At 39.7% G+C, this 17,421-nt stretch overlaps 1 protein-coding gene across 1 annotated transcript in view; it reads left to right on the top strand.

Annotated features, from left to right (window-relative positions):
• Window positions 1–17,421, top strand: part of LOC139742710 (MAM and LDL-receptor class A domain-containing protein 1-like) — a 38,152-nt gene that overhangs the window by 19,623 nt on the left and 1,108 nt on the right. The window contains exons 6-20 of the mRNA XM_071653237.1: window positions 747–1,015; window positions 2,340–2,427; window positions 3,585–3,737; window positions 4,198–4,481; window positions 7,248–7,338; window positions 7,717–7,884; window positions 8,307–8,569; window positions 9,997–10,087; window positions 11,480–11,668; window positions 12,122–12,396; window positions 13,069–13,162; window positions 13,802–13,972; window positions 14,351–14,625; window positions 15,413–15,668; window positions 16,819–17,087. Coding sequence (XP_071509338.1) covers window positions 747–1,015; window positions 2,340–2,427; window positions 3,585–3,737; window positions 4,198–4,481; window positions 7,248–7,338; window positions 7,717–7,884; window positions 8,307–8,569; window positions 9,997–10,087; window positions 11,480–11,668; window positions 12,122–12,396; window positions 13,069–13,162; window positions 13,802–13,972; window positions 14,351–14,625; window positions 15,413–15,668; window positions 16,819–17,087 — 2,936 coding nt within the window. The remainder of the gene's footprint in view (window positions 1–746; window positions 1,016–2,339; window positions 2,428–3,584; window positions 3,738–4,197; window positions 4,482–7,247; window positions 7,339–7,716; window positions 7,885–8,306; window positions 8,570–9,996; window positions 10,088–11,479; window positions 11,669–12,121; window positions 12,397–13,068; window positions 13,163–13,801; window positions 13,973–14,350; window positions 14,626–15,412; window positions 15,669–16,818; window positions 17,088–17,421) is intronic.

The following is a 17,421-nucleotide window of genomic DNA, read 5'->3' as shown; positions in this document are numbered from 1 at the left end:
ATGAAAAGTGGTTTTATTAATATCCATTGCATTGGTATGGTTTTGAGATGGGGTGGGGTCGATTCAAGCGGCTGTTATCTGTATATCATACACACACGGTAAAAAAAAAACACACCAGCAACAAGATGAAACTTGGAGTTTATGGAAGTGAACTTTAAAAAGAGGCCCAATGGACATGGACATGGACTGCATGCTATCCTGGTGTTTGGCGAAACATTTCTTGAACAGCCCAAACTTGTATTTGCACACTTTAATTCCCAATAGGATATACTCCACAACAATTTCTAATTTCCAATAGGATACACAACAATTTCTTCCCTGTCCTCTATCTCATAATCACTTCCTAAAGTTTACAACAACAACAACAAAAAAATCCTTGGGTATTGTTATCTTTTTTCTTTCTGTTTTATCATTGTGTTAATCATAATCAGCGGATGATCTCCTCATTTATTTCTGCTGAATTTTGTGCTTTTTACCAATTTTGATCCAATGGACTTGGAGGGCACGCATTTGAACGTTGAGAACTCTGCCTGCCCATGTTTGATTTTCAGTATTCTGTGACTCTGTAATCCGATATCTCACTCGCCCGCTAAAAGAATGGTAAAATGGTTGCCATGTGAGATTGGGTTAAGTAACCAAAATGATAAAAACTTACGTGTCATTTATATCACATGTTTAAAACTGCTTGCCTAGAACTCTTTCAAATGTCTTTCCTTTTCCTCACCACTGTCGCTTCTACACGAAAGGTCATTTCATGTTCGTCAACACGGTCAACTGGCGCAGCGGTCAAAGTGCAGAGATTCTGAGTCCGGAGTTGCCGTCAACCACGAGCCCGTCGTGCCTCCAGTACCATTACTACATAACAGGCATAAGTCCCGGATCGTTGACCGTCCGCGTGAAGACGGGAGTCGGAACGGAGTCGACGTCGGTCGACGTAGGGGTGCAGAGCGGTGACAAGGGATCGGGCTGGCACCGCGGCTTGGCAGACATTCCTGCACAGGCTAACGCTTTCAAAGTATGAATACAATATATACATATGTTTGTTTGTTTATTAGTTGTTGTTCTTGTGTTTTGTTATTTTTACAGATGGGAATGTATTCCAAGCTTGCTCCATCATGAGTTAAAAAAACATACATACATGTACAAACATGCACCTATGTACGTGGAGGACTTTTACGTGTAGGTGTGCATAATTATCTGCATATCAAGGAAGTATATGGAGTTTTCTCTCACTTAATCTCTCTCTCTCTCTCTATGTATGTAAAAGAATGTATATATATATATTAAAATTTATTTAAAGGCACACAGGCACATAAGAACACATCTAACTTAATGTGTAGGCCTATATTTCTGCTTAAGAAACGGATCCTATATAGTCGCTGATGAAGAATGCTATTACTAACTTCTGTGGTGCTTTTGGTTTCTTCAAATATGCGCTTCCCCGGCAGGATGGAGCGTTTTATTGCCATTTTAGATTTTATCATTATAATACATATATGAACATACATACCGAGAGAGAGAGAGAGAGAGAGAGAGAGAGAGAGAGGGAGAGAGAGAGGGGGGGAGATGAGTATCTTTTTATACTTCTTCACTATCAGTTACACTTCACTACTATAACTCGTTCAGACGCGCTCATTCAAAATCCAAGCGCTATCCATTATGCCCAATGGGCATCCTGTGTCCTGTATCCTGTATCCTGCTTACCACATTCTGCGTCACGGCGTTTGACCAAAATGTGCGGGTAAAACACCGTGTACAGTGCAGCAGATTTATGTATGGTGTATTTTTCTAATTCTTCATTACAAGAAGTTTGAATCCAGTGAAATTTAATTTTGGTAATTCATTTTATGTTCTTTATATCCACTTGTAGATTTCACGCCTTTTCGGCAGTGCTCAATTATTTACACGTTTTACCGTACAATCAAAATGCATAAAATGTTCATCTTCATTGGCAACTTGAACAGAAATGATTATGAATAGCAAATCAGTATAAAATCATAAGATATGCATAAACAGTAATGACACACGAGAAAAGATAATCCGTCAATGTTACTGAATTTTACAATTTTTTTAGAAAAATTAATTGACTTGCTATTAAGACCAGCAAAATGTATATCTATCTATATATATATATATATATATATATATATATATATATATATACATATATACGTATATATATATGTATGTATATATACATATATATATATATATATATATATATATATATATATGTGTGTGTGTGTGTGTGTGTGTGTACCTTAAAAATTATTATACGAGAATTACAGGAAATTGTGACTCTTTCTTTTTCTTTCTTTCTTTCTCTCAATGCGACGTAGGTATCGTTCGAGGCAACAGGCGACAGCGTCATAGGCGGTGAGATGGCGGTGGATGACGTGCAGCTCACGGAATCTGTCTGCGCAAAAGGTAAACGTATGGTCACCTTGATCTCTGCTATGGTAGTTTATATTGGGTACCCCCCCCCCCCCCCAGCTCCATCCTTTAAGGTGCACGGAAAATGTTAATCCGTTTTCAAACTCCATGCACTCGGAGCTTAATCTTTGTTGGTTATTCGTCAGTCCCCTCGTGGTCAGCAGTCAGCGGTCAAATGTTTCTGAATATTCAAGCCCCGACTTCAGCTTATGTATACAATGTCGGATGATATGATTTTGTAGCAAGGGACAGATGGTGTAAATTAAAGTATAATGTATGATGGACAGATATCAATGCGAATTCACTTGCTGAAGAAACAAAATAGCAATATCAAAGGTCATTTGATTTTTTGCTAATGTGAATGTCAATTTCCAGCCATAATATCTTCAGCCCGGAGTGTCCATTAGGAATGGGCGATGGAAAGAAGGATATTACATATTTTTATGATTTTCGTGTGAAAGATCAATGGTCAAATGAGTTGGTTACCTCACTTTGGCTGTGATGTCATTTGCCACAATGACTTCAGACAGGAAGTGCAATGTAAATGTAATTTGGTAAAGAAGAATAACATAGATCTGTAGATTGCAGATATACCCCCCCCCCCTCCGTCATCCTCAAGGTAAATAGGTCATGATCAGCGAACTTTAAGCTGTTTTTTTTTTAAACGACAGTTTACCGCACACATCATGCCCTGAAGTGTCAAATTCTACGATCGGATGAGAGCACTCCATGTAACTTCATCAGCGTGTGCTGGTATGCCTGGTATACTTCTTGGTAATTCATGGGTCTTCTTTGTACTACGTGGTAATTTTTAGCACTTCCTGCAAATTCTTGGCGCTTCAGAATCACTCTTGCTAAACTGTGGTACTTATCGACACCACCTAATATTTCGTGACATGATATATATTTATTATGTAAATCACTTCATGGTACTTTTTGGCACCTCCGGTGCTTCTTGGCTCTTCCCAGGTGCCTCAGTCTCGGTGTCTCGTCAGCACCGTGCTACTTGTCACTTCGTATTCACGACTTTGCAGTGAGTAATGATGGACTATCTGTCGTTGCAATCCTCAAACAATAAGGTGATAATTCAACCAAACAACAAATCAGTTAATAAAATAATCAATCGATCATACAATTTCTCGTTAACGTAGATGTTTTTGACTGCTCCTTCGAGAGTGTGGACTCGGAACTCTGCGGTTTCGTCCAGGATCCAACAGACAATGGAAATGTTGTGCGCATGAGCGGGAAAACAGACAGCTTCTACACTGGACCCTCGTTCGATCACACTTACGGGAATAGCTCGGGTAAGACAAAATTGAGCGCCAACCTATCTCAAATTCATCTTGCACGCACCAGCAGCACTACAAATTAATATTCATCGTCCTTCCATAGTCTTGAATAAAACTGAAAGTGGATTCACTTTAAAGTTGCGCGGTATTCACTCTGAGTCACTTAATGTGCTATATGTTTCAAATTCACTACTTTATACATTGCTCGAACAGACGCCGTGATGAATATTATGTTCATAAGTACCGAACATATCTGATTTAGTAGCAGTATCTCAACATTATTTTTACCTAACAATGTGCTTTTGGAAAGTCGATTTGATATCAAATGTCTTCTTCAAGTCGCTGGTTACATTCTGGGTGCCTAAAGAGAATACTCTCTCAACATCATTAACTTTATACTCTTTCAAATTATCATTATATTTGGTAATGGTATTTTTATGTTGTTATCTTGTGTAATTGTGATGGCAATTTGCAGGACACTATGTGTACATGGAAGCGACCCCTCTTGGACTCAACCAGAAGGTGCGAATAATCTCACCCACACTCCGCGGGGTGCCGTCCGGTCGGGAGTCCCACTGTCTGCTGTTCTGGTACCACATGTACGGGATGGCGGTAGATTCTCTGGCGGTGTACATTGTGAACGCGTCAAGGCAGATGTCAAGTCTTGATTCGATGGCGCCAAATTGGATTCTGAGGGGAAATCGCGGGAATCGATGGCGCGCCACTGAAATACCGATAACAGCACGTCTGGATTACAAGGTACAACATCAGCCAGTAATAAACCAATAACAGAGCCAGAAATGTGCAGCTCAAAGCCACCCATCTTCAAATAGATTGTAATGAACAAAGTAAACCTGTAACAAACAGTAAAAGTTTCACTGACCTCAGTGCAGAGGGTGTATTAAATGGAATGGTACAGTTCAATGTGACTCTGCAAAATATTAAACTGCTCAAATAATGTTTACAAAATTTAGGGCGGCGCAATAACTTCATAAACACACAGCTCCCTCACTAGTTTACTCGAAATAGTCACCCTTCCTGAAGATATCACAATGGCTTAGCTATAAATCATCTCTACTATCATTGATGCGAAAGAGGGAATTCATTATTTTCTTACTCCATTAAAATAGAGAATCTTCTGATGATTAATGTGCAGGTCTCTGGAAAACTAGTGACTTGAGATACCTGACATCCCCTCATCTAGTCTTTGCGAACGTTCAGTGTGACCAATATCACGTAATTCCGTTACTTGTTCACCACATGCCTGAGTTTGATGAAAATGTCTACTGTAATATCAGGATCTGAGTCCATCATGACATTGTTATACGTGAGAACGTCAGCTTTTAAATAGAATGAGAGCGCGGCGTTTCACTTAAGAGTCCATTTCAACAGCTGTATATGACAACTGAACTGAACTGAACTGAACAATCGTCAATGTTAAAAAAAACCCCACTATATCTATTTGACATGAATATATAAATAACCGTAGATGATTCTTAGCATTAGTGAGATAATTCACCTTCCACTGCCTACGGCGGCATATTTGTTTGTCTGAAAAGAGTAAAAAAAAACGAAGCCGCCCAATAGACGGTAGTATTGCTCTGAAAATGAATGTCCCTCAACCGGAAAAACGAGGGGAAGTCTGTTTTTGTATATCAAGTTCCTTATATTTCTCCTTTACCATTTTTTTTCTGTATCAGTTTGTCAGGCAATTCCATTTCGATTTGGCAACGTTTCATAAACCGTTCTTTGTTTTTTATTATTTTGTTGCCCTTTTCAACAGAATGATGGCTGAAGTATATCGCCGTGTCGTGTGATGTGTTAGTATGGTCTCTTGCATTTAGATGTGCAATATTGTTGTCTAGCTGTGTTATTGTTGCTGTTATAATATTGTATATTTTCATTCCATCCAGGCTCTGTGTTTCTATGTGATGGAGACTAAATTAACATGCTTAAAGTATTTTTTTTTGTATCGACATGTCTCTTTTATTTGCATATCATTATCATGATTATACCCATCATTAAATTGTCGTTCAGTATACTGTGACATTGTTGCAGATTCAATGTATATGCGCATAGTGTATATAAAGTATAAGTGTATGTATTTGTGTTATTATCATCATCATAACTATCATCGTCACCATTATCATTAATGTTTTGACTGAAGAACCCGTAATCTTTGTCTATTGTTTTGTTTCACTTTGTCGATCCATTTAGCACGGCAATATTATTATCACCATCTAGTTGCTATCATTGACCATGTGCAGTAGATAGTTCATGTTGTATGATATTGATCGAAAAACTTTGGGTGTAACTCTTACTTTTATTGAAAATAGTGTGGCACCTGTCTTCATATTGTCGTATGTTATGTGACAACGAACATTTAAAGTATTACAAAATATTCTTGACGCGACATTATGACCTCACGAAACTATGGTCATGTGGGAATCCAAAATATCCAAAAATGAAAATGAAGAAAAAAATAAACGTGCGTAACATACCTTCGGAATTGCGAACTGTATTTCATTTTCGGATTAGCAAACTTTCGGAAAACAAAACTTATTTCATTTTACGATTAACGAATCTTTGGAATGACGAACCTTTTTTAAATTTTCCGATTAACGAACCCTCGAAATAATGAACTGAATTGTAACCAGCAACGTAAACACAAAACACTCATGAGAATAAAGACACTTCCTGCACTGATTAAGAGAGGGGAAATAAAAAAAAAAGTATGACGTTCTACGCTTCTCTCAGAGAGGACAAAATGTTAAACGAACAAAGTGAATTGGAGAACGTTGTATATTCAAACGCGGGATTATCAATCCTGAATTCTGAGGCTTTAAGAAAAAACACGCATGGTTCTCATTGTCTGGGTGGGAAAGGGGGGGTGGTTGGCGGCTACAAGCGTCCAGCAAACAAATTATGATACAATTTCATTCGCGCCGATGTCGAGTAAAATTTGTTGAATCTCCCAAGCATTCTTGGCCAACAATTCCTTAAGCTTTCCTGTACTTTCCTTTTTCATGTTCAAGTGAATTAGTATCACTAAGTATATCAGATATCATTATAGTGTGTTATCGTCATCACAGCTTCATTTTCAGTATTTTAATTACTATTCGAATGGACAAATATCAACATAAAGCTAGATGCACCAGGTTTGGTTGTACATTGTATTACGTATGCATCAAGTGAACAAAATATTGTCATGACATTAAATCCGAAACTTAGCATAGTGTAAATCAAACAGGTGCGTCGAATTTCCATATAGTGTCGCCCTATTCTAAAATCTATCACGGTCCATTCTTTGTTTCATTTGCATATATTGAGTGCGTGCCTTATTGGCCAGTGCAAGGTGAATGCTATTTTTCTCATCTACTGAAGACGAATTTTGCCCAATAAAGGAATCCACCTGTCGTCGACCCTCCCCACTGCGTGACTTTCATTGGTCAGAATCATATCGCCAACTTTGATGACGATGGCGATCTCCTCGCTGATACGAGTTCTCTTTCTTCGCCCATGCAGATTGTATTCGTCTTTTCACGTGGAGTACGATACGACGGCGACATCGCCATCGATGACGTTATCGTCACGAACAAGGCGTGCCCAGGTCATCGTGAGTATACAATATCCGGCGTGATGATAACGAGATTGTGCCATTTGAAACAGCCAGAACGAGCGCCATGGAAATTGTTAGCTACATAATGATGCATTACTTGGCACGCTGTATGTAACCATGGAATCTGTGTTGTATAGCTCCATGATTTAACTCACATTCCAATTACGTTAGAACAGGATAGTTATGATAATCAATACTAATCATAATGATTACAGGGAGGTGCAAAGTGAGATAGGGGACACACGCACTAAGAGGATTCGAACCTGCATTCGTCTTGTTCCATAATCGAGCCTTTCTACCACTACATCGACGAAATGCACTGGGAACTATATTTTGTGAATTGATCATGGTACTCATATTATATATTCATTTAAGATGTGTACGCTAACGTATCGAGCGTATCATGCGACTTCGAGGAGGCGGACATCTGTCACTACACGCAGGATACGACGACCGACACGGAAGATTGGCAGTGGGGTAATGGAGCGACGTACATCGAATTTACTGGCCCGAGTTTTGACCACACCAGGGGTGACGAACTCGGTTGGTTGCTTTCCCTGCCTCTCTCAATTACTTTTGTCCTATTATGATTATCATCGTTTTTTACTCGTTTTTCATACAAATTTTACATATGAAATTATGCCTTTATCGCAATGGTACATACGTAATTTGTGCTATGTGATGTTTATGGACATTGCGAACATCACAGCCTGTAGCGGCCATCAACAACTTTGATAAACGAAGAATGAATGAATAAGCTAGATAAGCACTTCCGGCTTTTGATATTACCGTTTCTCGTGAAACTGTCGTACTTTTATTTCGATCACCCTAATGCTTAATGATTTACATTCATAAGTGCAACGAAAGCCGTGACAAAAGCTTTAGATCAAAATTAAAATTTTTTCAACTACGATTCAATAATAACGACTTTTTTCTTCTTTGAATATCGTCAATCAAAATTGCAGGCTTCTACATCTTCTTTGAGCGATCGTCCAATGGTGGTAACGACGCGCGAATCATATCACCGCCCATCCAGCCCCAAAGGGCTTCGTCGTGCGTGGAGTTCTGGTATCATATGTACGGCACGGATGTCAATTCCCTGCAGGTGTACATCAGTCGCCTGGACGGCGACCATGGCGACCGGCCGGTTCTCAACATCACGGGCAACAGAGGCGACCAATGGCATAGGGCAGAGGTCATGGCGCCTGCGTCGAACCATCCCTTACACGTACGTATCATCTAGACACAATATTACACCTTTGCATTTCACTAGGTGGAGAAGCTTTAAAGCTGAATTCCAGACAAATGAAAAATAGTCTGAGAAGAAAGAGTAAGATTTATCAAAATGTGATTAAAATCAAGGAAGTTATGAAATTGTAGTTTCGCTGATGCTTTCAAAACAATTCTTGAACAGTTGATACGAGTTAGCTGATGATGTCATCACCTCTCGATTTTTTCCCATTGGTCGTGTACAGAAGATTGCTTTAAAAGTTTAAAACATATTACTCTAGGCTGAGTAACTTCAGGGAAAAACATGAATGAAAATTTTTGACTAAAAAAAAATGGAAATTTCAAGATTTTGTGTACACACTATAATATGGCAAGCTGTGAGGGTTACACCATAAGTTCATTCATTTTATACTCATAGTGAGTGCCCTTTACGAGAAGTGTTGGTGGAAATTAGCGAAACTTCACAATTTCTTTATATCCATGATATTTATCCGCTTTTGATCAAATTTGCACAGTTGTGCTTATGCAATTTTACTCTTTCTCATCGGACTAACTTTCAACAGGTCAGACATTTGCCTTTAAAACAGCAGTAATATAATCAAATGAACTTGCAACGATACAAAAATAAGCTAACAGTTGCAGTAGTAATAGTAAAAGTAGTAGTACTACCACTACTAGTAGTACTAGTAGCAGTACAACATACGGTGTAGTAGTAAACAGGGCCGGCGCACTGTTTTCAAAAGTGTGAGGGCCCACTTCCGGGTTTCATAAGCTAACAAGCAAAAAAAAAAAAGGTCCTCAGCTCATCTCTCCCCGTCCACTTCCGGCTTTCTTCAGCTAACAAGCAAAAAAAAAAAAAAAAAAGGGTCCTCAGCTCATGATTTCTACCCGTCCACTTCCGGGTTTCTTCAGCTGACAAGCAAAAAAAAAAAAAAAAAAAAAAAAAAAAAAAAGGTCCTCAGCTCATTCTCTCCCCTCCCATTGTAGTGCCTCTTACGTACTTCCGGGTTGAAAAAAGTGTGGGGGCCCACCTTATGTATTCCTTTGTATGGTGCACAAAAAGTGTGGGGGCCCGAGCCCCCACGGCCCCCACGGCTGCGCCGCCCCTGTAAAGTAAGTAGTGGTGGTAGTAGTAGTAGTAGTAGTAGTAGTAGCAGCAGCAGCAGCAGCAGTTGTAGTAGTAGTAGTAGTAGTAGAAGTAGCAGTATAGTTGTTGTAAAAGTAGTGATTTTGGTATTTTGTTTGCGACTCATTTGGAAGTAATGAGAATATGATAAATGATTGCAAGGAACAACTGCAATAACGGGAAGGTATTCGTATGGGTAGCGAGTGCAGACTTCTTGAAAGGAGCTGGAAATCAGAGATCATTAGTAGATCTGGATCTCTTTACCCACACAGTAATGATTATTTCTTCGATTTCTCCAGCTCGTCTTTCACGCATTCGGAGGCGCCAAGTTCAGGGACAACATTGCCGTCGATGACGTACGGATATACGAGAGCGCAGAGTGTCCGGAAGGTATACTAACTTAAGTATTTTTATCACCATAAGTTATATCAGTAAACTTTTCCATAGCTGAGGAATCAGTACCTTATTCACTATGCTGAATTAACCCTAAAAAGACTGGGGGGGGGGTGCTTTCAGCCCCCCCCCCGACATTCTTGACGATAAGTCTGTAACGTAAAAATCTCGCGCCGCGACATTTCATGACTTTTTTCTTTTATGTCTTGCGAAACTTTTGAGACCAAATTCGCAACGCCCGGGTGCGCGGTTCTGAAGTTATGCAATATTTTGTAAGTGCATGTCAGACCCGAAATTGCTCAAAAACGTGATGTACAAGTCCAATGCAAATTCTGTTTCTGACCAAAATTCATAAATATATAATAATCTTTACTTTTACGGATTAAAATCAATTGATTTCATGTTGTTCATGATTGGAATAGTGTCGCCGATGATTTCCATTGAAGAAAAAAAAAAACCCAATAAAAACAAAAAGTCGAAAACGATGAAATATATAAGAAATTTAAAAAACAATAAAATACATAAGAGAAAAAATTTGATACCGCCATTTTTTAATGTACATTCAATAAGAACCCTACATAGAGTACCTAGACCAAAAATTTGGAGTTTTGGACTTTTAATTACAGATCTCCAGCCATTTTTAAAAATTTCATGCATAAATTGGCACAAATTTGAATAATTGTGAAATAATTACCTATCTGTATTCAGTTTTGTAGATTACCTTGTGGGTGACGCGCGTGCCAATTTTCCTTGCGATCACGCGGTCAACGGCCAAGATCTTGGGGGGGGGGGGGGGGCCCAATGAGCCCTCCCTCCCCCCCCCCCCAGTTCTGCGAGGCATCAAAATAGCCCAGTCTTTTTAGGGTTAAACCTCGAACAGGGAGAAGGAGAGAGTTCTGTTTTCTACAAAGTGCGATGGGACATAAGGTATGTCTCGTGTAAACGAAATAAATGATGAGTTTCTCTGTACTATATAGTCCTCTCACAGTTTCGTTAAACAGCTTCATCACAATGGCGAAACCAAACAGACATGTGAAGATGCACATGCGACACTATTCCTCGGAATTGTAACGACATTAAAATGCATACATGGTGGTATGAATCTGCATGTGGATTTTCTGTGAATGTTTAAAAAAAATTATGTGATTAAGCAGCATAATTACTCTCTATAGTACAAAATACGATAGCTGCCTTTTTGTATTTATTTCATTGTGAAAATGATGCTGTATCGAACGAAGAATATCTTTTTAAAAGAGTACTAGTATTCGTGAGTGTGTGCGTGTGTGCGTGTATGTGTGGATGTGTGTGTTTCGTGTGTGTTTGTGTGTGTGCGTGCACACGCGTTTGCATGTTGCCAATTCTCCCCTGTCTTTGCTTCTCGTAATACAGTCACGCCACAAGACCCAACGACGCCGACGATCCCGCCCCTCGTCCACTCCATCTCCTGTACGTTTGAAAGGGGCTGGTGTAACTTCACCCAGGAGACTGATGACGTCTTTGATTGGAGGCTTGGCCAAGGCGGGGACACAAACCAGAACACGCCCAACATGGTTGACCACACCTTCTTCAACAGCACAGGTCAGCATGCACTTACAGCTTTCCCTGGTTTACGTCACGCGTTGTCAGCTTATAATTCTTTTCTAACGTGACCCTGCTTACACAGATTTAGTGCTACTCTCAAGAGCTACATACATGTATTTTATATTTTCAAGTCCAGTTTATCGTCTTATCATCAGTATTTTGAAAGTAGGGTGACTTTTTTCCGCAAACACTTACAAATACTAGTAAAACACAGTAAAATTTCTGAAGAGTTTGCAAAAGATCAGGTGATTTGGAGGCGATATGTAAGATTGTAGTATACGTCATCATAATATCAATTTTCAGTAGACGAGATTACACTACTCAGAAATCAAGAAACCGTGATTTTTAGTATCTAAATGTTTAGAAATTTCTTTAACATACACGTGCCATCTAAGGTAGGCCTAATAAAGATAATTTTGTCATTGCTGTTTTCCGGAAATGTTCGGGCAGGAAACTACGCCTTCATAAAATCGTCGCAGCGGTTTCTTCGCACCGACGACCGGGCCCGAATCCGCTCTCCCCTCCTCCATCCGTCGGCCAAGCCTCGCTGCCTCACCTTCTTCTACTTCATGGCCTCCAAGTACGCGGATTTCCTCAACGTGTACGTGGTTCCGTATGGTCAGACGAGGTCCTTCGACCCCCAACTCGTCATCTTTGGCCCTCAGGAACCCGAGTGGATCAAGGCATACGTCCCAATCGAACCCTCAATGGCAACGGCCATTAGTGTATGTATTAACACAGTGTTAAAAGTTGGACAACTAGATGACCACACAGAGATTACGTTGTTGTCGTTGTTGTTTTTGTTTTGAGAGACGTTGTTGTGGCAAGAGCAGCTAAACGAAATTAGCGGTAAATTTATGTTTAGGTTGAAAGATATAGAAAGATGATTGCAAGTCACTTTGTATGTTATGCCTCAAGAAGTTTCTCGTTTCAAATTTCAAATTTCACATTTTATTTCTTTTTTTTTTCTTTTCTTTTTTGGTTACTGCTGCTCCCACACGCTTTTCTTCTTGCAATTTGCAAGCTCAAAGCATATGAATCATCACGAGAAGTTGTCTCACCACATTTTTTCTTTCCGGTTCTAAATAAGAATTCTGGACTTTCCTGTTTACTACAGACAATTCACCGATCCCCTTGGTTAGTTGAAAGGTTTTTACTCTGAATAACTTAATCTTTTTCTCTAGTTTGTTCTTGTTCTCCTTCTCCTCCTCCATCTTCTTTTTTTGTGTGTGTTTTTTGTACTTTTTTCTCCCTCTTCTTTTCTTTATCATCATCTTTTTCACCTTCGTCGTCGTCATCATCTTCGTCCTCATTTTCATTTGTGTTTTTTTTTTTCCGGTGGCTTCTTCTTGTTCTTCTAATCTTGTTCCTCATCGTCCTCATCTCCCTGTCCGCAGGTCGTCTTTGAGGGCGTCATCGGCCGAGTGAAGACATTGGGCGACATCGCTATCGACGACATCATGCTCGAGGAGAACGAGTGTGGAATCCCAGGTACATCGTCTCTTTGAGATCGATTATCTCTGTCTCTTACAGACTTTATGAACTCACATTTTGTCATGTTATTGCTGTCGAATTAGCGACCTGGCATGTTCATACCCGTCTGTATCCTTGCCCTTATGTAAAGTCAGCCACTAAAGCTGGGAGAAAACCTTGTTAAATGATGGTATTTTTCCCTTTTGATTCACTTTTATTTTCCATATATACGTATGATAAAAACACGTACTAATCATATAAAAAAATCACCTGAAATCATTAAAGTAGTTGGTTTTCTCCCTTCTGCTTCTCATTACGTTATATACATATCTGACAAAGAATAGAATAGAAAAAAAAATTCTCCAATTTCTCCACATCATGTCTCGTATTCAACATAAAACAAGCCCAATGTCTGTAAATCATTTTCTCATGCAGCTAGTTGTATCAAGAGTGCTCTCCAGTAAATATGTCTTTTCATTTCTTTCGAACATACATACTTGTCTATTCAGAATTGCAATATGAGAGAGAGCCTAAAGTGCACTCTCACCCCCCCCCCCCCGAAAAAAAAAATTGCTTGTTCTGTCCCAGTCCATCTGAACACACTACTTATTAGTATCATGAGTATGAGTCATATCATTATTTCACTATTTTGGTTAGATACATCCCCGACGGTATATCCAGCCACGGCTAACTGCGACTTCGAGCTCGACAGAGGCTGTGACTACGTCCAGCTGACGGATGACGAGTTCGACTGGGTCCGCCATCGGGGACGAACGGGTTCGGAGGGAACAGGTCCCGAGGTGGATCACACTCTGGGCACCAGCAAAGGTGTGGGTCCCTTTTCTGAGTCATTCTTTATCTCGATGCCATACCCCACCTCAAATACTTCGACTGGCGGGCAAGGATTAAAGAAGATCATTCTTTGCTAAATGTCTTCTTGGTCATCTGAATTCACTTTACGAAGGTCTGACAGGCAGTAATCAGCTATAATGGAGCGTTCAAGCGTAATAAGGTATACGTGGTATAATGGAACTTTGAAAACTTTGAACGCCTTTTTCATTTCGGTTTATATGATATATGTCTATATGTTATAAATACACACACAGGACATTTTAAGAGAACAAGAAGAACCGAGTCGTTTTCACAACCGTAATCTGTGTTTGCGTTTCAAAAGCTATAACGTTTCTTTACTGTTCACCTGCTCAGGGTTCTATTTCTACGCGGAGGCGTCCCAGCCCCAGCGACCCGGCGACAGAGCCGCGTTTCTCACGCCTCTGATCGCCGGCAACAACCAGCCGATGTGTCTCCGGTTTTTCTACCACATGAGCGGAGTGGATACGGGCTCACTGCGTGTCTCCCTGTTACTGCCCGGTCATCACACGGGTTCGTCCGGACTGGAAATACTACGGCTACATGGGCAGACGATGTCGTCATGGTTACCAGCTCACGTTGACGTCATTGAAATTGATGGACCCTTGCAGGTACCATTTTGATAAGTTCAAAATGTTCGTGAGATGCTGGTAATAATGATGACGATTACGAGAAGTAATATCAAAACTCGAACAACAGTGATGATAATAATGTATAGCAAAAATACAATTCCAGGTCAATTTCAAGTCGTTTCTGGTTAATCATTTAATGTGTTGAACAATTAATTTCGTCAAAAGGTGATCGCGGTAAAAAAAGTAGAAGTCAAATTGCAGCATGTGCGCCAATTCATTTGACACAATAAGCAGCATTTTGGTCAATCGTATAGTTCAAAATGGTCAATTTGTTCCATTTCAGTCCTTGCCACCATTCATTCGTTAATAAGCATTTCATGCGTGCATGATATAAAAAAGTGCAATCAAATTGATAAGGTGAGGTTCTTAACCGGGGAAACCAAAATTGGGAAGAGGTAAGGGAAACACAAGGTCTGGTCATGCCAATAAATACTCGGTTATTGGGTGCGGGAGGGAGGGGTAGGGGGCGGGGGGCTACACCCGAACGAAAATGCGTGACAAAGTTATAACTGCTCAATGTAAGAACATAATGGACAATACACAATAATAATAAAATGGTGGTATCATGTACTAGTAAGTCATGTCAACGATGACGGTGTAATTTTTTTTCTGCAGAATAAGATACACATTTGCATTTCTGTTTTCTGTCACCACGAATACTTTCGTTTCCATAGTCAGAATGACTCTCTAGTGAGTATACACATTCACATATATAAGGCAATAGTCCTATTTGATATCTTTCCCGAATTACCTGTATCCTTGAAAGCTGAAATTTGACGCCGTCATCGGGGATTCTTTCAAGAGCGACATCGCCATTGACGACATCTCATTCATTCGACGACCGTGCGACGGTCTTCCGTCCGAGTCGCTCTGCGACTTCAGCAAGGGGGTGCACGACTGCAATTACGAGGAGAGCGGCGGACCGTCCATCTACTTCCAGTGGTCGTGGTACGATTCGACTACGCCGGCCATTGTGGCCAAGAAGAACATGCTCGATTCGCTCTCCCAGTCCGGCATACGAGGTATGGAATGAATGATCACTGCGAAAATGCGGTATCTATACATAAAAATAAAGAAGTGTTTGATCGCAAAATGAGTTAAAGTGCCATTTTCATGAATCTTTAAGCCATCCATCATCCAAGTCATCAGATTGAGCAAAATAAAACCTTTCCAGTGATGCATCACATGTAACATAACGGGAAATATCTTTGAGGTTATGATTAAAAATATCCTATATTTTCTTATTATTTTCTTTCTTTTTAGGACGTTTAATTGCAAATATTTCAACTAAAAGAAGAATGGAGTTATAATTCGTTTTGCGATCAAACTCTTTTCAACGTACATAAATTCTGTGTCTGCATCGTTCGTTGCCGAGGATTTGGCATGTTCCCAACATGAGTGTTCCTTCATCGAGGTAAATCGAGCCACTAGGAGAGCTTTTGTTTGTTTGTTTGTTTTTAATAATAATGATAATAATAATAATAATAATAATGATGATAATAATAATAATAATAATAATAATAATAATAATAATAATAATAATAATAATAATAATATTATTATTATTATTATTATTATTATTATGTTATTTACCCAGGCTAGCCTCTCCAGTGTTACCACTGCTCTACCAGAGGGCCCTGTCATTACTATTACCCTATAGCGTTGCCAGGTACCCACCTATACACCTGGGTCGAGAGGGACATGGTGGGTAAAACATCTTGGTCCAAGGACGTAAGCACTGCCCCGACTGGGCGGGATTCGAACTCGGGTCCTCCGATGGGGAGTCGGGAGTCTTATCCACTATGCCACAGCGTCCCCACATTTAGAAGAAGAAGGGTTATGACAATAATACAAGAGAAAATCAAGGCATGGAAACGTTACAGATTCAAGTGGAACATGGCTCCACGGAGAGGAAAAATAATTATGTCCTTGTCTTTACACACGTTGTTTGTTGACGACAGTCGCTATATAGTCAAACCAGAAACCAGTTAAAATCCATTATGATTGCCGAGTGTCTTTAGCATTCTATTCCAATTGGGAGGAAAGTAGCGGTATATACCTTTTGCGAGTATCAAAGTCTTTTATTTTAGCTCAGACGGCATCGTTGATGTCGTTGTCGGAAATGTCTGTGTAAACGTTTTGCCTTTTCATATTTTTTTTTCGTTCTCATAGACGCGTTCGTGTTCATTCTCGTTGGAGACAAACCGATACCGCCTGGAACCACTACCAATATATCGAGTCCGTTTTTGTCGTCGGTGCCGACTGTCGGTCACTGCGTCGAGTTCAATTACATCCTCATCGGGAGCAGCGAAATTACAGTGAACGTGATCGTGGAAGGGAACGAAGGGTCATCGCACTTTCTTCAAACACTGGTGGCATCAAAGAAGTGGAAGAGGACGTCAATTTCGCTGCTGCCCAGTGAACAATTCAATCCATTTAGAGTAAGTAATGTCTTTTCTTCAAGACCGCACCTTATCAGACTAGTGATTATAAACTGTCAAAATATTTACCATTGTTAAAGGTTGTGATGATAACATTTGAAATCAAGAGATTATTAGAGCAGATAGTGAAGATGTGCTAGAATATTTTTAAAATCAATTTTCTCCCTCTGTAAAATTGTATTTGCAAGGTCGCAACTGCTTCTTTACATTTTGTATAAACATGTGAAAAATGTAGAACAGCAGTTGCAATCTTACAAATGAATTTATATATATAGAGAGAATTTATTAAAAAAAAAACCGATAATAACATAATGAACAGAAACATACTAAGCGC

This window comes from Diadema antillarum, unplaced genomic scaffold (assembly GCF_040938485.1).
Source record: "Diadema antillarum isolate AM-2024a unplaced genomic scaffold, OU_Dant_1.0 seq00001016_RagTag, whole genome shotgun sequence".
NCBI classification, from domain to species: Eukaryota; Metazoa; Echinodermata; class Echinoidea; order Diadematoida; family Diadematidae; genus Diadema; species Diadema antillarum.
The sequence above is the reverse complement of the archived record's forward strand: the minus strand, read 5'-3'. Positions and strand labels throughout refer to the sequence as shown.